Source organism: Polypterus senegalus, chromosome 4 (genome assembly GCF_016835505.1).
Source record: "Polypterus senegalus isolate Bchr_013 chromosome 4, ASM1683550v1, whole genome shotgun sequence".
NCBI lineage: Eukaryota > Metazoa > Chordata > Cladistia > Polypteriformes > Polypteridae > Polypterus > Polypterus senegalus.
The window spans coordinates 90,352,813-90,379,409 of record NC_053157.1 but is presented as its reverse complement, the minus strand read 5'-3'; the positions used below and the strand labels follow the sequence as shown (position 1 = coordinate 90,379,409).

At 39.0% G+C, this 26,597-nt stretch overlaps 1 protein-coding gene across 1 annotated transcript in view; it reads right to left on the bottom strand.

The window, feature by feature from the left end:
* Window positions 1-2,771: 2,771 nt before the first annotated feature.
* Window positions 2,772-26,597, bottom strand: part of enpp6 (ectonucleotide pyrophosphatase/phosphodiesterase 6) — a 137,988-nt gene continuing 114,162 nt past the window's right edge. The window contains exon 8 of the mRNA XM_039751027.1: window positions 2,772-3,317. Within this exon, the coding sequence (XP_039606961.1) occupies window positions 3,109-3,317 (209 nt within the window). The 3' untranslated portion in view covers window positions 2,772-3,108. The remainder of the gene's footprint in view (window positions 3,318-26,597) is intronic.

The following is a 26,597-nucleotide window of genomic DNA, read 5'->3' as shown; positions in this document are numbered from 1 at the left end:
GGAGAGAACATGCAAACTCCACGCAGGGAGGACCCGGGAAGTGAACCCGGGTCTCCTAACTGCGAGGCAGCAGCGCTACCACTGCGCCACCGTGATATATATATATATATATTTGATATATATATATCAAAATACCCGCGCCTCGCAGCGGAGAAGTAGTGTGTTAAAGAAGTAATGAAAAAGAAAAGGAAACATTTTAATAATAACGTAACATGATTGACATTGTCATGAGTATTGCTGTCATATATATGCCTGCCTAAATAAGTCACCCTCGCTTCGCTTTTACTTTTTTACCGTTCATTTAATCATGGCTAGTGGCGGAAAAATTATTAAATGGAAGGAGGATTGCACTGAGTATGGCTTTACCAAAACAATTATTGATGGCGAATCGATTATTCATAAAGCTTGAATTGGTGATCTGTTTTTCTGTGTTAACCTCATATTTTTTCAGACTTCTTCTCAAACCAAGGTGGTGCAAGGGTAAAATGAATCGGGATGCGCTGATCAATGTAATCGGTGTACCAGGAAATAATGCATTGACAAAAGTTCCCCTTTGCTTGTAATGCAAAGTGTGATTAAATGCATTATTTTTTAACGCATCATGGAGCGCATGCATCGAAGCTTTTCACCTGTGCTTGTGCTAAGAAAAGGAAAGATTTTAAAAATAACGTAACACGATTGTCAATGTAACCTTTTGTAAGTAGTGCCTGGAGGATTCAGTGTGGAGAAACTCTAGAGACAGCGTGTGTATTAACTTGTGGATTTTTCTGGGAGTATTTGGTGGCAGTGTGACGAAGTTGCTTCGAAAGACGGCGTTAGCCGCGGAGCTCAGCTCAGACCGAAATGAGGTAAATGGGAGGGGAGATGATGACGTGACTCCCCCACCTGCCTTAAGTGTCAATCCCCCACAAACACAGTCTCTCGGAATTTGCATAAGCACACCCCTTCACCCGCAATTTTAACTTAGTTACAAAGTGATCAAAACTCTCGTTTATATCCTGCGTCCTCTCATTAAACTTGTATCCCGCATTACCCGTGGGCATGAGAAACGCCAGCGGCAGCCTGTCTATGAACTTAATTTAAAGTTTAGGTTTACACCTTGCTTTCTTTCCGAGGTAGCAGCACTCATGAATATGGTAGTGTATCTCACTCGCTCGCTTCTTATTGTTTCGCTGCCTTCTCAATTATATAATGCATGTTTTCTTAAGCGCTTTTTGGAGGTCTTCCTGGTTTTCTACGCACTGCGTTGACAGTCAGTTCATGTGATTACGTGGAAGGCGTGATGATGTCACACGAAACGGCTTTCGAGCTCAACTCCATTACAGTAAATGGAGAAAAATACCTTCCAGTTATGACCATTATGCGTAGAATTTCAAAATGAAAACTGCCCAACTTTTGTAAGTAAGCTGTAAGGAATGAGCCTGCCAAATTTCAGCCTTCTACCTACATGGGAAGTTGGAGAATAAGTGATGAGTCAGTGAGTGAGTGAGTGAGTGAGTGAGTGAGTCAGTGAGGGCTTTGCCTTTTATTAGTATAGTATATATTCTTATACTAAAAAAATTTGTAAAATTTTGCAAGTGCTTAATAATGTCAGAAAGACTAGATACTAAATAATGCAAAGAAACAAAATACATGCCTTTATCCTGCGATAAAAAGGTCATAAGCCTTAGACCTGCTTTTTATTTATTTTATGCACGTAACATGTATTTAATTACTCTTCTTAGTGAGGTTGTGAATTACAGCTAGTCTTTATATATAAAAACTCCAATGCCTGTCTGGCTGTCTGTATGTCTGTCTGTTTTTCACAAGAGGTGTACTTAACAGATTTAAATCAGGTTTTTTATCTGTAATTTGCTTGAACATTCTGGTTGATTTTGCAACTTCCTTCATCATGCTAAGTATTATAGCTCGGTTGCAGCACCAATTTATTCACACAAATCCAAGAGACAGGCTGTGGGCCAAGGGGAGGGGGAGGCAGGCGGGGCCATCCTTACTCACGCGCCAGCCTCCGTTCGAGTCGCTCTACCTCTCTCCATGTTGGAGCGAACCTTGCCTCCGCTTAACTAGTGATACCGTATGTTCAGCAGACATTATCATCTAGAGATTGTTAAAGAGTAACTTTTGAAGTTTTTGAGAGAGAGATCACAGCTATGTGTGTTTTAGAGGGTACCTGCTCATTGGCAGAGATATCATGGCCACATGCTCTTCTCCCCACGCAGGGGATGCTCTCCCGTCAGACCTGAACATGATCAGATACAGTGGCAACGTTTGATATTGCATCGTACCTGCCTTCTGCTTTGCCAGTGACACCTTGCCAATTTTTAACATATTTGGCAAAGAGATCACAGCTACATTCTCACCCCAATAGCAAAACCAAAAATACTGAATATCAAGAGGCCATCGGATATGAAAGCTATCAATATGATTTCTTCTCAGTACAAATTATTCTTTTTTTTTTCATTGATTTTTAAAATTTGTCCTGTTTCACTATTATGCAGGCAGAGCTGCAGGGGGGGAAGCTAGTACATAATAATTTTACAGTAGCTTTCCATATAACTAAGACATCCCTTTCAGAATGGATTAAACATTGACTGAATGTTATAAAAATAAACACTGCAAAGATATGACTGGTAAAACACTGTAAATACCCTGTATAACTCACAAACTTTGTTGTGCTTCTGCACATTGTTCTGGTGTGTAAACAGAGTCTTCCTTATTAAACCTGATCAAATTTCTACCTCTTCACAGAAAAATGAAAAAACACAGGAAGATAAATGGAAAAAAGCTGATAAAATTTATTAATTTTATAAAATGAACTTTAAAACCACATATTAACAATGTTTGTATTATTACTAAAGTGGAATTTCATTTGTAGCAAAATACCTTCCAATGTGATGTTGCCACTGCAATCATTACCACTTTGTTAAGTTCACTCCATCCTTGTGAGTTGTATTTAACCCAAGTAGAACTATGACATTGTGTAAATATTACTTCAAAGTGAAATACAAATTTAAAAATACATTCATACTAGTCATCCTGGTAAATACAGTATGAAAGCATAAAAATTAAAGAGGATAAAATATTGTAAGAATGTGATAAGATGACATTTCATGTCAACATCAATAAGATTAATGCTACTGCTAAAAAACATCTTTCCATCATAGATACTCTTGCTAAGTTTGCTGTATTTCTAAACATACATTCAACTCTTGACCAGGATCCATTGTTTGGCAAAGGGTCAATTCCCAATACATTGCACATAATGTTGTAAACATCCACAGATCTGATTGGGCCAGCCTTGTAACCCTGTTTGAAATCTGGAAAAAGAAAAAGAGAACAAAACACTTTTTGAATAATAATCTAGAGGACTGAGTTTAATTTTCACAGTCTTCATTTTAGAAAGACATTTTATAGAACATATTGAAATAGTATACTGTATATCTATACTTTGGTCGGAGCTTCATACACATTATTTATTTCATGAATCAATAGCTTGCAACAACAAACTTGAACTTTATGGCCACTGAATAATAACATTCTCTGCAATAACAAAATATTGCTTTTATCTATTGATTTATAATTAATTATAATAATTATTTATATAGTGCCTCCCATGCCCATATTTCTGATTCAATACTAAAGTTGAGAGTTCATAAGTTACACTAATATTGTATGTTTCATTAATCACATACACAATTATGAATATTGAAAGTCATTTTTAAATTTTAGCTCTCCGAATGAAGCAGAAAAAGAGCTAAGCAGACTGATCCCAACATCCTTTTTAAACACAATCATGAATCATACCGTGTTCTGCTTGCAACGTGCAACTTGGACCATTTGTAATGAGACATTTGCCCTAACTATACATTTTATTTTATTTTCTGTCTTTTTTTTATTAAACTTCTATTATTATAATATATTGAAATTTCTTTCATTGAATATATGTACTTTTTAGCAACTACAAATTAACTAGCTATTTACAGGGTAGGTTTTTTCACTTGATATCCTTAATTTATTGTATTGGGAATTATCTCAGTCTCCATGGGAACAGTTTATCATCATTCCCTAGGTTTATTGTATTGGGACTGTGCTTTCAAAAGATGCCTCAATTTTAACCTTACCTACACCTCTGCTGGGGGTTGTTCCTTTTGTTCCGGACATGCTCTGTCTTTCTTGGCATGTCAGAGGACTGTGACTTTGAGAAGTGTGGTCTGCCTAACTCAGGGGGGCAAAATGGTGATTGGGCGAGGGGGGTAGCTTTGCTATTTCTTATTTATCCCTTCTACCCCAATAACCATTAATGCCAACACAACAATAGGCTTAATAGCTATAACACATGGCAATAATCTGAAATCTAGGTCAAAGCTATCATATGTAAAAATGTACTACCTTAACTTAAAACTACAAAATATCAATATAAGTTCAAAGCAATGTTTTTAGTGAACTTTGTGAGCTGGAATGTCAAAGGTCTCAATCATGAATTAAAAAGAAAGTATTCACTCACTAAACACGTTTAACTGCCAAGATAGTCTTTTTACAAGAGACTCACATAATAAGGACCAGTTTCTGTAGCAAAGGGATTGGATTAGCCAAATTTTTCACCCTGACTATATCAAGAAAACTAGGGGTGTTGAAATCTTAATACACATACAGTAACTAGCCCATTTGTAGCATCAGATGTAATATATGATCCTAAACGGTAATGTGTCATTGTGATTGGCAATTTATTTAATTCTAAAGTGATTCTGATAAATATTTATGCACCTAACGTAGATGATAGAGATTTCATCCGAAATGTATCCGTATCTATCCCTAATGTGAACATTCATAAAATTATGATGGCTGAAGACTTTAATTATGTTTTAAATCCAAACCTAAATAGGTCTTCAGTGGTGATAATGTCTAATACTGCAAAAATAATTATACTTTATAATGGATCAAAACTTATCAGACCCATGGAGGTTTTTAAATTCTAATTGTAGAGCATATTCTTTCTTCTCACAAGTTCATCACTTTTACTCAAGAATTGATTATTTCTTCATAGACATTTTTTGCCCATTATCAAATCATGTAAGTACTATAGACAAGTACATTGAAAGCATATTTTTAAAATTGATTACTTATATATACTGCGCAGCACAACACAACTGAGACCGCCAAAGGACTCCTAGAGACACCGCGCCATGGGGAAAAAGAAAGCTGGGCGGACACAGAAGCCAGCCGCCAGACGCCGCCATGCCAACCCGCTCCACGGGTCGCAGCTGGAGGTAGGTAACGGGCCGCGGGAAGGGTTTTCTGCGTTTGCGTCACCCTACCTCCTAGACGCCGACGGGCGAACCACCTGTTGGTGGGCGGATGGAGTCTGTTCATGGCGTGACGGCGGAGAGAGCGAGGGAGAAAGCGAGGCTGGGCTGTTTCTTCCCTCCGGCCCGATTACTGCGCTGGAGGAGGAGAGCCCGGAGGAGTTTCCTGACGCGGTGACTCAGCTAGAGAAGCAGGAGCTCCTCTCCGAGCCTCTCGAACTCCCAAACGGGCCTGCGGAGGTTCCGCAGGGTCTTGATGGCTTGCGGTCGGTGGGAGGGGACAAGGAAACTATTAACATTTCCTGGGCTGTAGGGGAGGTATAATCCATTGTCCTGGCCCTACAGTCCTTGTTGAAAGTGTTTCAGGTCCTGCAGGAGTCGAAAGAGGCGCTTGAGAAGAAGCTTGGCAGCCCGTGCGGAGCCCTGGCTGAATGGCTTCGTGCCGGCGGAACGCCAGCCTCCTACCAGCAGGACAGAGCAGTGCAGGTGAGTGAAACCTGTGCCGTAGAGGAAAGGGGGCGGAGCGCAATGGCTGCGGTTATGATCAGTGCTGCTTGCCAGGCTGCCCCGCCCACTACACAAGACGCCGCCGTGTGGACTGACGCTGTGGCAGAGGACGGTGCGGATAGGCAGCTCCAGAGGGGTCCAGATGGCACAGGGTCTCCCTTCTTCCCATAAGGGGACCCAGACCGTCAGTGCACCCCAGAGGAAGAGGAGGACCCGGACAAAGAGGTCGGGGACTCCTAACAAGGTGCAGCGTATGCCCGTCGGTGTGACGGTGCAGGAGGGCTACGCTGTGGAGGGGCGAACACGTCACAAGCCCTCCCTGGAGTGGGCGAAGGGGCAGGAGTTTCCTGCCTGCTTCCGTTCCTGCAAGGGTCGAGCTGGAGGGGGTCAGTTGTGTTTTACCTGTGGTCACGCTGGTCTTGTCTGGAGGGGTTTTCCAAAGAGGACGTCCGAGTGGCAGGGACGTCGGGGCAGCACCCCGAGACCAGGACCCTTCTTTTCCCCTTTTATTACAGGCATATTGGAGGTACCCCATTCACTCCACTCTACCTTAGAGAGGAACCCTGCCTTCTCCAAGCATTACAGCTCAGCCTCCACTCTTAGACGAAGAGCATGAAGCACAGATCGAGCCTTAAAAACTGTGGAGTGATGTTTTGTTTCAGCTCAATTTTAGGTTTTATTCCCTTCAGTGTTCCTAGCCAGGGTTCTTTAACGGGCAGCTCGCTACCACGATTGGCCTGTAAAAGAAATTATCTGACCCGTTAAAATGCATTTATCACCACAGATAAGCTTGTTTCTGAGCACCAATGCACTGATTTCAAATTTCTCGAGTTGATAACGGCTTGTTCTCTTTGTCCAGACCCTTGCTGGCACATCACATTTAGAGGCTTCTGAAGTGCGTGTTCTGAAGATTTGCTAGGTACCGAGATTCAACTGCTCCTCTTTTTCAGCTAGCAAATATCTACAAATATGTCCTTCTCTTAAAAAAGACAAGAGTTGACGATGAAAATAGACAGTTTAATAATAATTGGAGTGAGAAATATGTATTTGTACCTGTTTTAACAAAACCTGTATGTCTGCTCTGCTGTCATAAAAGAATGCAATTAGAGAAAGCACTTTAATACAAAGCACTCAGACTTTGACACAAATTTTCCAACAGGCTCAGATGTTTGTAGACATAAAGTGCAAAGCCTAATAATGAGCTATGAAAGCAGACAAGCTATCATGGTTCAATCATGTTCTGAGCATGAAAAGGCTACAGCAGCCTCCCTCTGTGTAGCTTGGAAAAAGGAAAAAAACACTCACTGACTCAGTGACTGTCAAAGAATATATCTTAGCTACTATAGAGAAGGCAGTGACAAACAACAAAGTAAGGAGGAGCATAATTTCATCCATTCAGAAAATGCCAATGTCTGTTAGAACAACCATGAGAACAGCTGAAGTACTAGCAAGTGACGTTTTGAAACCCTTTGAGAGAGATTGAAAAAGGCCTATGTAATGTTATTAGCTGTTTATAAACCCACCAATGGCAGTGACATGACAGAACTGTCTATATTTAAGATTTTTTTTAATGAGGAGTGCTTTCGCAAGGACTTGCCCAGTCTAATTTCACTTGAAGCACAGCCAACAGGGGAAATCATTTCTCAGAATTTTTTTTTAATGAAAATGGACTAGACCTGATCTTGCTCATAGATGAATTCTTTACTTTGCCTGATACACCAACGTGTTCTGTGTGCAAACTCAGTTATGAGTTAAAAAAAATGGATAATGTTATGTTGATGATCAAATTCATCAGAGCAACTTCGAGCCTACAAAATGTTTCACAAACTCCTGCCTGATATGTCAGACAAGTACAATTAATTTGTGCAAAATAATTTTAGGTTAGGTAAGAGCAATACATTTAAAAAGGTTTGTAAACTCCGTCAAGAGATTGTTGTTTTTCTCCACAGCTGTCGTCTTAAAAAAGCACAGGCATTTATATCCAAAATGCTAGATGAGAATTTCATGGTAGAAGTGTTCTTCCAGAATGACATCTTCCAACATTCAAATGGACTTAATCTTGGTTTGCAAGGAAAGAACAAAACAGTCGGCAATCTTGTTAAAAATGTAATGCATTTAAAAAAAAACTGGACTTGTTTTTAAATGATTTAACTACAGGGGAAGTGCGTCATTAAATGCTGCGTGGTTTAATAAATAACTCGGCATCTGCACAAATTATTGTAATAACTAGCAAAATACCCGCGCTTCGCAGCGGCAAAGTACTGCCTTAAAATTTTTATTAAGAAGAAAATTAAACCTTTTTAAACTGAGGGAAAATATACCAATAATTATTTGTTAAGGATCTCTTTGTTTACCACATTTTGAATTCGGCCCTCCGGTTGTAATATGACCAAGCTGTGCGCTGAGCTTACTCTTCAGCATGCAACGTACAGTTAACCGCATATTTTTTCATACGTCTCAAACCAAGGGGATGCGAGGGTAAAATGAATCGGGAAGCGCGCGTACATACTCAGTGCACTCCCTCTCAGGAATCGAACCTCGGACGTCGGCGCTAGAGGTGAAGCCTCTACCATTGTGCCACGGCGTGTTGTTTGTCTATTCGAGAGTATGTAGATCGGGGTATATATATACATATATATATACTGCTCAAAAGAATTAAAGGAACACTTTTTAATCAGAATATAGCATAAAGTCAATGAAACTTATGGGATATTGATCTGGTCAGTTAAGTTGCAGAGGGGGTTGTTAATCAGTTTCAGCTGCTGTGGTGTTAATTAAATTAACAACAGATGCACTAGAGGGGCAACAATGAGATGACCCCCAAAACAGGAATGGTTTAACAGGTGGAGGCCCCTGACATTTTTCCCTCCTCATCTTTTCTGACTGTTTCTTCACTAGTTTTGCATTTGGCTACAGTTAGTGTCACTACTGGTAGCATGAGGCGATACCTGGACCCTACAGAGGTTGCACAGGTAGTCCAACTTCTCCAGGATGGCACATCAATACGTGTCATTGCCAGAAGGTTTGCTGTGTCTCCCTGCACAGTCTCAAGGGCATGGAGGAGATTCTAGGAGACAAGCAGTTACTCTAGGAGAGCTGGAGAGGGCCATAGAAGGTCCATAACCCATCAGCAGGACCAGTATCTGCTCCTTTGGGCAAGGAGGAACAGGATGAGCACTGCCAGAGCCCTACAAAATGACCTCCACCAGGCCACTGGTGTGAATGTCTCTGACCAAACAACCAGAAAGTCTTCATAAGGGTGACACAAGGGCCCCATGTCCTCTAATGGGCCCTGAGCTCACTGCCCAGCAGCATGCAGCTCGATTGGCATTTGCCATAGAATACCGGAATTGGCAGATGCACCACTGGTGCCCTGTGCTTTTTACAGATGAGAGCACGTTCACCCTGAGCACGTGACAGAAGTGAAAGGGTCTGGAGAAGCCATGGAGAACATTATGCTGCCTGTAACATCATTCAGCATGAGCAGTTTGGTGGTGGGTTAATGATTGTCTGGGGAGGCATATCCATGGAGGGTCACACAGACCGCTACAGGCTTGACAAAGGCACCTTGGCTGCCATTAGGTATCAGGATGAAATCCTTGGACCCATTGTCAGACCCTATGCTGGTACAGTGGCTCCTGGTGCACAACAATTCCTGGCCTCATGTGGTGAGAGTATGCAGGCAGTTCCTGGAGGATGAAGGAATTGATACCATTGACTGGCCACCACACTTTCCTGACCTAAATCCAATAGAACACCTCTGGGACATTATGTTTTGGTCCATCCAATGCCACCAGGTTGCACCTCAGACTGTCCAGGAGCTCAGTGATGCCCTGGTCCAGATCTGGGAGGAGATCCCCCACAACACCATCTGTCATCTCATTAGAAGCATGCACCGATGTTGTCAGGCATGTATACAAGAACACAGGGGCCATACAAAGTGCTGCGTACAATTTTGAGTTGCTGCAATTAAATTTTGGCAAAATGGACTAGCCTGCCACATAATTTTTTCACTCTGATTTTTGGGGCGTCTTTGAATTCAGGGCTCTGTAGGTTGATCATTTTCATTTCCATCAAACGATGTGGCATCCTTTCGTTCCTAACACATTACCCAGTCTATATCAGTATAGATATCCAGGAGGATTTCTTTTTCCCATTGAGATCTGATGTGTTTTCAAAGTGTTCCTTTAATTTTTTTGAGCAGTCTATATATATATATATATATCCGCGCTTCGCAGCGGAGAAGTAGTGTGTTAAAGAAGTTATGAAAAAGAAAAGGGAACATTTTAAAAATAACGTAACATGATTGTCAATATACAGTAATTGTTTTGTGAGTGTTATGAGTGTTGCTGTCATCAAGGATTTGATTATCATTATTTCTTTCAATCAGGTTCGTATTTGTAGGATGTGTTGTGTTCAAGTTACATTCCGTGTTTGTCAATCATTGTAAAGATAACAGGTTTCATTCATCGATTCGTTTCTTACTGCATAAATAAACAGCTCGTCTTCCTCTTATCTGAGACGTGACACACTGCATGCACGGGTTTTTTTTTACACTGTCTTCCTTTAGCGGGACATTGACTTTTTGCACCGTGTGCTTTGTTTCCGCAGTAGCTGCACTGCGATGTCCATGGCTGTATTTAATGTTAGCTAAGACCCGGCACTTAAAAGTTTCTCTCGCAGTTTCGCTGAGTTTGTGCCAAACACCACCTTGACCATCTCATCTTCCTCTGCATAAGCACAGTCCTTCACCCGTGAATATTTAGCGGCAGTGTTTCTATTGGATTGCCGCTGACGGACGGCCTTATATGGGCAGGCACTAAATTACGTGGGAGGCATAACTCCGCATCCCACGGGCATCAAGCAGAAGTCTATTATAGTATATGGATGAAAAAATAGGTTTTTGTTATGACCATTACGTGTAGAATTTCGAAATGAAACCTGCCCAACTTTTGTAAGTAAGCTGTAAGGAATGAGCCTGCCAAATTTCAGCCTTCTACCTACACGGGAAGTTGGAGAATTAGTGATGAGTCAGTGAGTCCGTGAGTGACTGAGTGAGTGAGTGAGTCAGTGAGGGCTTTGCCATTTATTAGTATAGATGACCTAATGTTTAGGCAAGGTAAGCGCGAACTTTGCTGCGAAGTTTGACAGCTTTGACATTCCCACTAAGGTCTTACAATTTTCAAAGAATTCGTTTACGACTGATGTGGGAGAAGGGTTTGTATCAAAAACCAAACAGGTGCTTATGTCACTTGAGGAACATTCCCTGCAATTAGATTTTATAGAAATGCAATTATCATCTGGACTGAAACAGGCGCTTTGAACTATGAAATGTGTACGGCTTTAGACAAAACTCAACTAGGTCCAGTTCTCAAATGCTAAAAGGTTGGCTATTTTTCTTCTAGCAATGGTTTGCTATGACATACACGTTCCCCCATTTCAAGCACTCACCTCCATGAATGTCTACAAATTTCTCCCACCTCTTATGAACCTAACTTTAATGCTCTTTTAAAGTCAAGTAAGTGCAATTTTAGCCATTAGAAAACAAATATACTATGTGTTGTTAAATGGATACCATATATAAACAAGATAAAAAAAAGTAAAGAAAAAAATGAGCATTAACTGATATTGTGAATATTTCGTTATTTAACATGTGGTCCTGTGGATGTGTTCTGTTTTCTTAAAATTAAAAGTGATTGTAACAAATGCATAAAATGTAATTACTGTAATTTGTATAACAAATGTAACAAAAAGTAATATAGTGTTAAGGGACTATTAGTCCTGACTATTGTTAAACGGCATTCCAAGGTAAGATTTTTTTTGAGGCTATGTAATTCAAATCAATTTAAATAATAATAATAATGTCAATAAATCCCTATGATACGCAGTGTTATATTTAGTGTTGTTCATCTCATTCACATGTGAATGCTGAGAGCCAAGAATTATTCATGGCCCTACCAACATTTAATATTTAGTAATCTGGTCCTCAAAAGAAAGTATTTAAAGAACCCTGTCCTTCAACATTTGCCACTATCCCAGCCAGATTTTTACTTGTGTTTTTATCAATACTATGTGACAACACTTGCACTGCTTTTAAAGTGTGCCAGTCTAGCTGTATGTTCTTGGGCCATTCACATCTAAATAAGGCTGGACCCCCATTTTCCAAAACATACAAGTCTAACAAATACAAATGCTGCTCATCTTTGTATTTCACATTCACAGTTATTTTTCCCCTTAGAGATAACTTTTCTCCTGAATATGTATTTAATATTAATGAAGTCTTTTGAAGTGGTATTTGTGAAGATAATTGTTTGCATTCAGCTACAGAGATATTGGAAAAAGCAGACCCAGTTAACTCCAGTTTCAATTTAAGTCCCTCCACTTCTGGAGATATCCAAATGTGGAAGAATAATTTTAGGGTAACATAGCATTCATCTTAAAGAAATAGCATAAAGAGTTAATAAATGTGGGAAACCAAATAAAGGTCAAGTGAACAACAAAATGTACACTGAAATATAAGATTTGGTTTAGGACAAATACTGAGATGGTCAAATAAAAAAAGAATGTACCAGAAGAAAGTTGTTGTAATATACAAAAGGTACTGAAGGATGACTAAGAAATCAGCAGATGTACAGTACTATAAGCAACGAGAATGGACAGTTGTTATATGCACATTTCAAGGGTGGTGGCGCAACTCACACTTATAAGAAGAACCAGAATATAACATAACAGACTTTTATTTTATATAAATCATTTGGGTGTAAACCATGGACCATTCTGATCATTTTGACCATGCTGTAACAGACTGCTTTTGAAGAATGCTCCCTCTAAGACATTTTGCCGAGAAGTAATTAAAAGATACAACGAAAAGCTTTTCTCCTGCCTGATTACTGAATTGTCCTGTTAGAGGATGTTTCTTTCTTTATTAAGATGTTAATTTTTATTCAGACAAATTACTGAGTGGTCTTCTCCACTAATGCAATCTAGCTCCAAGCAAGACAGGTCAGCAGTGTCTGAGCTAGTTTCACTGCATTTTCACCCATCTAATGCACATTTGTTACTTTTGCTTCTGTTTGAGCATTGTCTTTGTAAGTATGCTTTTTCTCTACTCTGCATTCCTTATCTTTAAACCAACAATCATTTCTATCATATGCAGACTTGCCACAGCAATAACATTTCTGCCTAACAAACATTTTGTTAATTGCACTTTCTGTTGCTCCATGTTGCAGTTCTATCGCATCTTTTGTGGCAGTTTACATTGATATTGCGATGTTTAAAGCACGCTCCACTGTTAAATCTTTCTCTGTTAAAAGTCTCTTTTGTATGCTTTCAATATACAGTCCTCATACAAGTTTTTTTCTTAATCCCTCCGTTAGGCCAGTTCCAAACTGCCAATACTCAGAAAGCCAGCGCAGCTTCACCATGTATCCTGAAATGCTCTCACTTTTAGAATGAATTTGCATGTGGAAATGAAACCTTTCAGGAGTTAGTAGTGGTTTGCAGTTTAAATCCCCTTGAAAAATGTCAACAATCTCCTTACTAGTTTTATCCACCAGTTCGGTAGGAGTTAATAAGCTACGGAGCAATCTGTACATTTTTACTCCCATCCCGCTCAGTAGCACAGAAAGTCTCTTTTCGTCTGCTACTCTATTAGCTTCACAGTACAATTTCACTGTTACCACAAATGTTGCCAAGTTCTCAATGTTACTATCAGATGTGGCAAAGGGTCCTGTCAATGAGATTTTTCGTTTCACTCTCAAATTACCTTGTTCAGCAGTCAACAATGTGTTATTTCAATGACTTATGGTTTGCTTGGCATTAATGTTAACATTTTCGAAGACAGCAAGTGTCCCTTTCTTTCTTTCTTTCTTTCTTTCTTTCTTTCTTTCTTTCTTTCTTTCTTTCTTTCTTTCTTTAAACCAGGCTCCTTTGTTGAAGGTTCAACTTGTACCTCATCATCAATTTTTTGTTGTGTTTTTTCCTTTTGACAAGTTCAGTAAAGTAGTTAAACACATATACTAAAATAAACTGCCACCAGGTTAATGACCCTTTATTGAACAAAAACACACTGCTTCTACTTACCATATATATATATTTACTGTCCTACCAAGTGCACTCCTTCTCTAAAGAAACTAGTGCCAAAAGTCTGGTACACTTCAGATAGCCCATAATGACTTGTCATTGATCCACACTAATATTCAAATGGACTCTTTAACCAGTTTTTGGTTTCCCCTATGTGTAAGCCTTGTCATATGCCCTTCTTCTGTCACATACAATGAATTGTCAAATGGGTAAGACGATGGACAACATAACAATATGATTTCAAATTTACAAATATTTCCATTCATCCTTTTAACCATTGCCTATGCCATATCCTTTTAAAAACATATTTTTGTTTTCAGACACTTATAATGTCATAAGTCAGTGATACATTTTTCCAAAGCTGAAAATTAATTCCATCCACAATTGATTAAAAAGGATCAAAAACAGCACCACCATTGCTGACTTCTCCCACTTTATAAAGCTAATCTATCTATTCCTTTGTAGAGAGAATTTCTGTATTGCAAATATATATTTTTAATTAACATAAGTGGAAAACATTTGGGGTGGCGCAGTGGTAGCGCTGCTGCCTCGCAGTTAGGAGGCACAGGCATGCTCTCCCCGTGTCTGCGGGGGTTTCCTCCCACAGTCCAAAGGAATGCAGGATAGGTGTGGGTGTGTGTGCGCGCCCTGCGGTGGTCTGGCACCCCGCCCAGGGATTGTTTCCTGCCTTGCGCCCTGTGTTGGCTAGGATTGGCTCCAGCAGACCCCATGACCCTGTAGTTAGGATATAGTGGGTTGGATAATGGATGGATGGATGGATGGAAAACATTTGTAAGTGTTCCCTGGCTTGTTCATTAAATATCCATCTTAATAAAGGACAAGTGCCTGTGTGTGTGTCTGTGCATTTGTATGTTGTCTGGTTGCTAGAGTGTTGTGTTCTGTTCTTAAGCCACTAGAAGGACATACAGAACAGGATGTAAGATGCACTAGAGCATGAGAGAAGGAGAGGAAGAAAAACATGGAGCTGTAAGTGTTTAAGATAATAACCATGCTTATTATTATGATGACTGATAACTTTGCATGGTGGCCAACAAAAATAACAATAATTTGATGCACACTCCATGAAACCAAAGGAGCAACACAACTAAGCTAGAGTCACTAAACTAGGCCAAGGCAGTTGCAACACCATGACATTTTCCCAGCAAAACATGTCGACTATAAAAGAGTGTTCACGGTGAGGCAGTAACGAAACAAAAAGTCCACCATGAGGTAAATTGATTGGGTGTGTGTTACTTATTATACTAGACCAAATTAATAACTTGTGTCTCAAATAAAAATATGGGGTCTTATGTTGATTACCTTGATTTCAACTCATCATTGACAGGTACCACAGCAACCTGTTTAATAAAGTAATTTACCTACTTTTTATCCATTCAAATTTCATACTACAAAGAATGTATCTTTATTGTGGTTTTCTAACTATTTCACAATTTTTTTGAAGCCATGTGCTTAGTATAATGCGAAAAGACCTGTAATAAACACACATGACAAGCTGAAGGAACCATAGCATGTGAATGCACAAGTATACCTTACTGCAGGCAATAAATCCAATTTTGTTCCATTCAGTATTTCTCCTATTTTCCAGATATTCTTGAAGCCCTAAAGAGTGAAGGCATTTCCTCAATCAGTGCAGAATAAATAATATTTTAAACCAGCTCCAGGCATATCCTACAGACAGAATTTGAACTGTGTATGTAATGTTATTAGATGATAAGCAACTGAAGTGGGAATCCACAATATGACCTGAACCATCCATGTTATTATGCTTGTTAAAGAATTTTGAAGAGTGTTCAACGTGCCAGTCCATTTTGAAGTGACTGCAAATTGTATTTTGCATTTCAAACAACAAACTAAATCCATTAGTGATTATATAATCATTTCCTGGGTGCTGGCAGCTGGAGTAGCGTAGGATGAAGCCACATTTATCTCTGTGTTTAAGAAATGGGTAGCTACTAGAATAAAAGATGAGTGGAATCCATGTTGGATACAGTAATTGATCTTGCATAGAAATTAGGAATTTGAAGCACAGAAAGAAAACTTAAATGAAGGCAAGAGCAGAGGTTTTATTTATGGTCCCCTGATAACAAATCATCAGTCGAGTCTCCATGGAATTAGAAAAAACTTGTGCTAGTTTCAAAGAAAGACAATGGGAACTTAAAGGAAAAGTTATGTTTTTAATGTGGTTGTTTGGGATATGTGGAAAGAGACTTACAAAAACTACAAAAAAATATAAGTATACACTGTGTCTGAGGGTTGGTGGAATGTGTCATTGTAGTCAAGCCCTCATTAAAGTTTCGTTGCAGATCCCAACTGCAATTAATGATATTAATATTCCAGCTTTGGTAGATTCATCTGCGGCTGAAAGTTTTCTCAGTACTACATTATTGAAAAGGTAACACATTTCTAAAGTTCCATTAAAGTGCAAACCCAACGTACTATTGGTATCCCCAGAAAGCCAATTGGTAGCAATAGTATTAAAGTGATGTATTCAATGTTTTTTTTTACCAAGTAGTGTAGTAAACAATATGACTTTAGGGACTTTCAAAACTAGGCTTGATGTTATTTTATAAGAATTAAGTGGATAGGAACAGTGATCCTTATTGGGCTAAATGGATTACTCTCCTCTAGATTGCTCTAATGGTCAGAAAGCAGTATTCTCTAAAGTTGACACCACTTGAGTACTTGCTTAGTCTTCTAGAAAATTCACACATAATTATTTCCCATTAACTATGACATAGATATCCATGAATTATTAGTGATAAAATTAACTTTAAAAGAATACAAAAATTGGCTTGAAGGAGCTTGAATGTTTACTGTTATCACACATCACAAAAACACATTTAAAAAGTGGTAAATGACGAAATGCTAGGCAGGCTCTGTTTTTTGAGTAATTTTAATTTTATGATTTTTTTTTTTTTTTATCAAGCCATAGATAAGAATAGTAATGCAAATGCTTTATCCAGACTACTGTATATGATACAGGCAAAGCTGTCCCTAACCCTGAACAAATCATACCTTCTGAAACGTTCATGGGGATTAAATTGGTCAACGCCAAAGAAAAGGAAACATTTTAAAAATAACGTAACATGATTGTCAATGTAATTGTTTTGTCACTGTTATGAGTGTTGCTGTCATATATATATATATATATATATATATATATATATATATATATATATATATATATATATATATATATATATATATATATATATATATATATATATATATATATATATATATATATATATATATATATATATATATATATATATATATCGGCGCACGGTGGCGCAGTGGTAGCGCTGCTGCCTCGCAGTTAGGAGACCGGTTCGCTTCCCAGGTCCTCCCTGCGTGGAGTTTGCATGTTCTCCCGTGTGTGCGTGGGTTTCCTCCGGCTCGGTTTCCTCCCACAATCCAAAGACATGCAGGTTAGGTGGATTGGCGATTCTGAATTGACCCTAGTGTGTGATTGGTGTGTTTGTGTGTGTCCTGCGGTGGGTTGGCACCCTGCCCAGGATTGGTTCCTGCCTTGTGCCCTGTGTTGGCTGGGATTGGCTCCAGCAGACCCCCGTGACCCTGTATTTGGATTCAGCGGGTTAGGAAATGGATGGATGGATATATATATATATATATATATATATATATATAAAATACACACACACACACATACTGTATAAACATATCTACATATACACATCTACACATACACACATACAGATAAATATACATATATATATACACACATACACATACATACACACACATATATATATAGACACAGACACATATATATACAGATCTACATATATATATTCATATCTACATATATACACACATATATATATATATACATATCCACACATATATATATACACATATATATACATATCTACATATATATATATACTGTATATAGCAAAATCCCAGTGCTTCGCAGAGACGAAGTACTGCTTTTACATTTTTATTAAGAAGAAAAGAAAACCTTTTTAAACTGAGGGAAAATATACCAATAACTATCTGTTAAGGATCTCTTTGTATACCACGTTGTCAGTTCAGCACTCCGGTTGTAATATGACCAAGCTGTGCACTGAGCCAATGCCGTCTCAAAAAACAAGGCCCGCTCATGCCTGTGGTGACGTCACATTCGAGGTGCTACAGCAGCAACAGACGCATATAGAGAACCTGTCGCGTTATGCAGCGTGTAAATAAATTATTCCCGTGTAAAATTAATTAATGCAATGCGTGAAATAACAAAGGCAAGTCAGTTGCGTTATGCATTTCATTTATTTTTATATAAAACGTCACACATAACGTTTAAATCACATATTTGACATACTTAACAGCGACCATTATATAGATATCAGCAACTCAACATTAATGCAATTAATGCCTTAAACATGAGATTAACCTAAGAGTAACACTGAATACTGTATTGAATAAAACAATGCAATACTGAATGTTCATATATGAAAATGACTATGATAAAGTAAGAAAAAAAAATGGAAAATCACAGCGACGAGTGGTTGGCACCATATGAAAAATGAATATTTACATGCATCTCAGGAAATCACATATTCCTGGATTAAACAGAAGTAACGTGAAAAATAATGCAGATTTATCCGTTAATAATCACAAGAAAAGTTACATTTAACACTTTGTTAATGCAGTTAAATCTAAAAAATAACAAGCAACACCAGATAAAATACAAACAGCCATTATTTTGAAATGACTAATGATAAACGATGATTTTGTTCATACCATCATAAAATAAGCAAAATTAACAAATGTGCTGATATTAATCTGTACGAAAGCAGAACGTTATATCAAAATAACTGGCTTATTAAGTTACCTCTTTTTTGTCAATGTAGCCAGTTTACGTTTGAGGTTAGCTTTTTCCTTAAGAGTGCCACGTTTATCTGCAGCACGCTTGCAATACTTATTTAAACAGATGTTGGCCACTGTAGACATGGACAACTTCAGTAAGTCATAGATACTCTTCCCAGAAACACAATTACCAACTTGCAGTCCACATCTGTTCAGGCGTTCGTTAAACAGTGAGATTAATGCAGATTTTAGATTTTTTAACAATAAAAAATTTGACTCATATTCAGCATTAGTAACAATTGACTGGAAAATCAAAAACATTTGCGTAACACATTCAACCAACAAATTTGATGGGGGCCATTTCAGACCACCCCTGTCTGAGTCATGCAGGTAATTATATTCCTGTGAAAATTCTAAGACTTACCCATGACTAGCTCATTTCTGCACATGTCACACTGAAGTGACTGAACTGCGCCTGTAACCATTTTAAACCCTACATAACCAGCAACAAATATAAGTGATTTTACATGCCCTAACCTCCATTTGCAGCATTATCGATGTTACCCGGCACGCGGTGCAGTTGTTCTCCATTAAAATAAACAAAACACATCAAAATATTACCTTGCACTGCACCGCAGACATCTGAACTTATAACCTTTACGACTGCAATAACTTTATATCAAAAACTAAAACGCCATTAACTTTCTTTACAACTTCAACGACGATCTTAGACAGGAAGTTCAGCTGGCACTGTTTGTAAACATAGCACCTCGATTGTGACGTCACTGGACCAATAAGTAACGCATGAGCGGGCCTTGTTTTTTGAGACGGCATTGACTGAGCTTACTCTTGAGAATGCAAGTTGTCAAGGAGAAAAGCAATGTTGCCTCAAATCAATGGCAACCTTTTGTAGGGTGTGTCCCTGAGACTTATTGTCATCGCGAAGCAGAGCCTTACTGGAAATTGGAGGCATTTGAATTGAAATGGGAGATCAGAGGGTATAATGGTGATGCGAGGAATGCATTCAGAGTGTGGCGCTCTGCTGTTTTTTTGTGTAGCTGCCTTCACACAGCTTCTCCGCTGCTTTATAAACGAACGCCATATAAGGCCGTTGTTTCTCCTTGCTTCACGGTTCTGTACTGTTTTATTGTTTATTTATTACGATTGTTATCGTTATTGTGTAGCTATTTGAGACTTACTTTACTGTTCAGGTACCCATTTCCTTTATTTAATCCGCGGCTTGTACGCTATTTTCTGTGCGTTTATTACGATTATAGATATTTATTGATTCCCTTCTTTAGCTGACTGCTTGCTCATATAAGGCGCTCCGCTGTTTTATAAACAAACAACATATAAGGCCATCCTTTTTCCTTGCTTCGCCAAGGAAGCTGCCTTTTTATTTAATCCACGGGTTCTCCACTGTTTTATTGTTCGTTTATTACGATTGTTATAGTTCTCTTTATATAGCACGTTGTCAGTTCAGCACTCCGGTTGTAATATGACGAAGCTGCGCGAGCTTTCTCTTGAGAATGCAACGTATAGTTGTCCCGGAGAAAAGCAATCTTGCCTGAAATCAATGGCAACCTTCTTTAGGATCTGTCCCTGAGACTTATTACTTGTCATCGCAAAGCAGAGCCTTACTGGAAATTGGAGGCATTTGAATTGAAATGGGAGATCAGAGGGTGTAACGGGGATGCGAGGAATACATTGAGTGTGGAGAAACTCTAGAGACAGCGTGTGTATTAACTTGTGGATTTTTCTGTGAGTATTTGGTGGCAGCGTGACGAAGTTGCTTCCGCAAGACCGCGTTAGCTGTGGAGCTCAACTCGAAGCATATTCTTTTCCTACCTTGTCAACTGTGTAATGCGTTTTTTGAACAGGTTTGATGCATGGAAGTGATCACTCGTACTGCGTTCAGTCAGTTCACGTGAGCTCCTCTCTTGTGTGATGTTGCGATGTCCACGGCTTTATTTAATGTTAGCTAAGACCCGGCACTTAAAAGTTTCTTGCTTCAGCAATTTTAACTCCGTTACAAAGTGATCCAAAGTCTCGTTTATACCTCATGTCTTCTCATTAAACTTGTATCTCGCAAATAAAGTATTTGACGAAGGCATGACAAATGGCAGCGGGAGCATGTCTATAAACTTAATTTAAACTTACTGTTTACACCGTGCTTTGTTTCCGCAGTAGCTGCAATTTCTACGTACTGCGTTCACAGTCAGTTCACGTGATTACGTGGGAGGCATGATGATGTGAGACGCAACTCCGCCCCCCACGACCATCGAGCTAAAGTCCATTACAGTATATGGAGAAAAATAGGTTCCAGTTATGACCATTACGCGTAGAATTTCAAAATGAAACCTGGCCAACTTTGTAAGGAAGCTGTAAGGAATAAACCTGCCAAATTTCAGCCTTCTACCTACACAAGAACTTGGAGAATTAGTGATGAGTCAGTGAGTGAGTGAGTCAGTCAGTCAGTCAGTCAGTGAGTGAGGGCTTTGCCTTTTATTAGTATAGATTAAAGTTTTTGGTGAAAAACCTGCATTTGGAAGTTTGTGATTATGTGCTAGCTTGTGAGGTATGTAACTGAACTACATCACTGCCGGGTCTTCTCATTGGGTTATACCAGCCAATCCTGTCTCTCACTCATCAATGGGAAGCCCGTTTCAAGGACTTTATCACAGATCTACCTGTTTCTTGTAATTGTGCAACAATCCTTGTAGTGGATGATTATTTTTAAAGTGTATAGTTTTTTTCCCTGAAAAAACTGAAGGTGGCTCTTGGGTTAGCAGATATTTTTATTAAGACAATTGTTAAATTTTTTGGATTCCCTTCTATAAGTATTATATGTATTTAACTTCTAAAACAGATTTACCTGATTTACAAAAAATAATATCGCAATTAAAACCCTCCACTTGCATCCTTGACCCAATACCAACAAATTATTTCAAAGAAGTATAGGGCGTGCTAGTTGATAATGTTCTTGACATAGTAAATTTGTCATTAGATACAGGGGTCTTCCCAGACTGTCTTAAGATTGCTGTAGTTAAACCCCTACTTAAGAAACATAATCTTGACCCATCGGCTCTTGAAAATTTTAGACTCATCTCTAACCTGCCTTTCTTAAGTAAAGTTCTGGAGAAGGCAGTCATTATGCAGTTAAATGACCACCTAAATAAACATGCTATTCTTGATAAATTTCAGTCAGGTTTTAGAACAAATCACAGCACGGAAACTGCACTCGTTAAAGTAGTAAATGATTTGCAGGTGAATGCAGACAGAGGCCATTTATCTGTTCTCATCCTCTTAGATCTGAGTGCTGCATTTGACATCATTGATCATAATATTCTTAGAAATCGCCTTAGTCAATGAGTGGGCCTCTCTGGCAGTGTCTTAAATTGGTTTGAATCCTACCTGACAGAGAGAAAATTCTTTGTTAGTTGTGGTAATTATTACTCAAAGACACATGATATCCAATATGGTGTTCTACAAGGCTTTATTCTGGGTCTGCTGTTATTCTTAATCTATATGCATTAGGTCAGATTATCTCAGGGCACAACGTGAGCTACCACAGCTATGCTGACGACACACAGCTGTACTTATCAATAGCACCTGATGACCCCAATGTCTGAATTGTATCTCAGAATGGATGAATAGTAACTTTCTCAAGTTAAATAAAGGGAAAACTGAAATCTTAGTGATTGGCAATAATGGATACAATGAGGCTATTAGAAATAAACTGGATACATTAGGATTAAAAGTCAAGATGGAGGTAAAAAGCTTAGGGTAATTGTTGACTGTAATCTGAATTTTAAATCGCATATTAATCAGATCACTAGGACAGCATTTTTTCACTTAAGAAACATAGTTAAAGTTAGACCCCTTATATCACTGAAAGATGCTGAGAAATTAGTTCATGCGTTTGTTTTCAGTCAACTAGATTACTGTAACGCACTCCTCTCAGGTCTACCCAAAAAAGACATAAATCGTTTGCAACTATTGCAGAATGCAGCTGCTAGAATCCTAACTAGGAAAAGAAAATCCGAGCACATCTCTCCAGTTTTGATGTCACTACACTGGTTACCTGTGTCATTCAGGATTGGCTTTAAAATTCTGCTAATGGTTTATAAAGCCTTAAATAATCTCGCCCCATCTTATATATTGGAATGTCTGACACCTTATATTCCAAATCGTAACCTTAGATCCTCAAATGAGTATCTCCTTAGAATTCCAAGAACAAAACTTAAAAGAAGTGGTGAGGCGGCCTTCTGCTGCTATGGACCTAAAATCTGGAATAGCCTGCCAATAGGAATTCGCCAGGCTGATACAGTAGAGCAGTTTAAAACACGGCTGAAAACACATTACTTTAACATGGCCTTTTCATAACTTCACTTTAACTTAATCCTGATACTCTGTATGTTCAATTCATCATAATAACTATTCATGGTGGCTCTAAAATCCATACTGACCCCTACTCTCTCTTCTGTTTCTTTTTCCGGTTTCTTTGTGGTGGTGGCGCAGAAGCCAGAAGTCTACGTGACCATCATCATCAAGTCCTTCCGTGAGAACTGGGTGGTCTAATGGTCTGGAATCCCTACAGATTTTTTTTTTCTCCAGCCAACTGGAGTTTTTTTTTGTTTTTTCTGTCCTCCCTGGCCATTGGACCTAACTCTTATTCTATGTTAATTAATGTTGACTTATTTTAATTTCTTATCTTGTCTTTTATTTTTCTATTCTTCATTATGTAAAGCACTTTGAGCTACTTTTTGTATGAAAATGTGCTATATAAATAAATGTTGTTGTTTTTGTAAAACTTCTGGTATGCAGTTTCATATTTGCCAGTTTATGGCTTGCTGAAAATTGTATGCTGTTGCTGTAAAGCGGCGGTGCCGACCAGTAGATCGGAAAGGGAGTGCAGGTAGATCATGTTGCATTCAAAAAAAATTTTTTTAAATGTTAGTCTATCATATATCCTCCCTATGGCATTTGCCACTTGAATGACATACAGGGCGGCCAGTCTGAGATCTTTTTTCTTCTAACACACTGATTATTCCGCACGCACGATCAAACGCGTCAGCTACTGCAAAACTCCGGCTATCTAAGTGATCTAGTTAGCCTTCCAATTTATATCGACTAAAGAAGGGATTTAAAAAAAATTGTTGTTTATGGGCTGGATGTGGAATTAGAAGAGGATTTTTTTCTCACACAATGTTACAATCGAAGTGTGTTTGTCTGATCTGTCAATCTATCATTGTTATTACAAAGAAGGAAAATGTGGAAAGGCACTTTCGAAACTGACTTCCTTCCGAAAAGCGACCTGAGAAAGAGAAAGGAAAGGGAAATAAAATCGCAGTTGAGACACAATGGAAGGCGTGTGCGCAACTTGACAGCATACGCTACAGAGCAGATTAAAAATTGTCTGTCAGACTTTATCTAATGGAAAAAAAGTAACGATTCAAGTGTTGCCCAATGTAGCAGAGTAAGAGTAGCGTTTCTTCTTCACAAATGTACTCAGGTAAAAGTAAAAAGTATGGTGCAGTAAAACTACTCTTAGAAGTACATTTTTTTTTAAAAGTTACTCAAGTAAATGTAACAGAGTAAATGTATCTCATTACTACCCACCTCTGATACTCATGTAGGTAGATCATTTTGACCTGGTCATTTTAAAAGTAGCTCGCAAGACGAAAAAGTGTGGGCACCCCTACTGTAGAGCAACTTTGGCCCTCTATATCTCTAAACTACATAAACTACAGTTCTTTCAAAATTTGATGGGTATTACTTATCTTATACTCCTTTTTTATCAACTTGGTATCTGTCTGAAAGAAATCAAATTTGTTTACTTAAAATGAAAAAAATAATTTCATGCCTACATGTAAAGAGCATATTGGCCATTTATGAGAAAGCCTGCAAAAGTATACTAATATAAAGAACTTGTTTTAATTAGTAAATAAACAAAAAATGAAGCTGATTCCCGTTATGTTTCAGCCAGTATTTTCCCCCTGGGTCTGGTGTTGAAAGTTGTTTCTCTTGTTTATTTTGTTTAATTTTGTACCATTTATTTCTATTAATGTTAATTTTACTTATTAGGTATGTTTTTCTATCTTTGGGTTGGTAAAGGGGGAATGGCCTATGTTATGTCCCATGTGCTTTGGAGGTGATTCCCCAAAGGGCTTGTTTAGAGTACTGTGAGTATCTGTGTGTTGATATTGTTTTTGATTTTCTGGATATTTGAACCTCTGCTCTGTTTTTGACTATGCCTCTGGATTTCATATTGATTTTTTGAACCTCTGCTTTGTTTTCAACAAAGATTTTTGGATTCTGTTTTGGAACTTTGTTTGCTTAATTACATTGCCATTCAGGTAATTCCTTTGTGCTCTTCTTAGCTCTTGGGTTTGCATAGCCTTTTGTTAAAATAAATCTTTTTTTTATTTTATTAAGATTTCACAGCCCTTTTTGGTCTCTAGTTGAGGTTTTGAAGGTGTTTTCCCACCGTAGTGCTTTTGATACCTGTGTTCTTGAGACTCCTGAGTCACAACAATTTCTTGAACCAAATTATATTTACTAAGATATATATATATATATATATATATATATATATATATATATATATATATATATATATATATATATATATATATATATAGTGGAGGATTGCCGGCTTCTTACTCCGGCCCTCACCCCCAGACCGCCAGGAGGAGCTCTCCTGACAGCATGATCGTGATGATAATCCGGGAGTACGTCACGGTCACGTGACAGGAAGGAACGACGTGCTCCCAGGTTGAAGAAAAGGACTGTTGACCCTGACCCGGAAGGAATAAGGAACTGTGGACTGATTGGGAAGGAACACCTCCGGGTCAGGGTGTATAAAAGGACTGTGGGAAAGCCCTGAGACTGAGCTGAGCTGGGAGGAAGGGTGGCTAAGTGTCTGGGTGTTGGAGGATTGTGTGTTTATTGAGAAGAGAGGAGTGGCGGTGCTTGGTGCACATTATTAGTATAATAAATAATAATTGTGGACATTTTACCTGGTGTTTGGAGTGGTACCTGAGAGTTCGAGAGGTGGATCAGAACCTCTACGCAAACACTGGCGTAGCCGGCAGGATATGGCCATCTGTTGGCAGGGGACCTGCATTTAAAATAAAGATTGTGTGAGCAAACAACCCTAGGTGGGTCATGCTTCATCGCACGGAGGTGAAAACACCACCCACTACCGAGAGTGCTGCGACTGTGAGCCTCATTCTACTTCGGAACGTGATGGGGAAAAAATCCGGGAAAAAGAAGGTCAGTACCAGCTGGGTACAGGACCTGACAGAAGCCGAAATGACATGGGCTTACCTAAATGGGAGTGACGAGGATCGGGCACTGATAAAGGCTGAACGAGCTCGAGTGGCGCAAAAGCAGGAACGCGGTCAGCCATCGAGCGCGCCGGACTCCCTAATTAGACGGAGGACACCGCTGCCGAGTCTGGAGGTAGGTCCCGGGAAAATGGCCGAAGTATCTGGCTGTTTTTATTCATATTTTGCAGAAGCCCACTTCCAGAAAGCAAGCGGTGCGTCAGATACCTGCCTCATACCTCGGCAAGATGGCCACGATTCCCAGAAGGCAAGTCAGGCTGGGTGTCGGCAAGCAACAACCCCATTCGAGGGCAACAACCACGTGACCATGCGCGGTGGATGTCGGGATGGAGAAGGTCACTTTGGGTCCTTCGATGAGGTTGTACATTTCCCGACGGACCCGAGCCTCCTGAAAGGGAAGGGGGAGGTGAGCGAAGCAACGGTGACACAAAATAAAGGTAACGAGGAGCGGGAGGTGACTGAAGAGTCCTCCGCTACAGTAGGACAGGAGGAGTGCAGTCGGCCG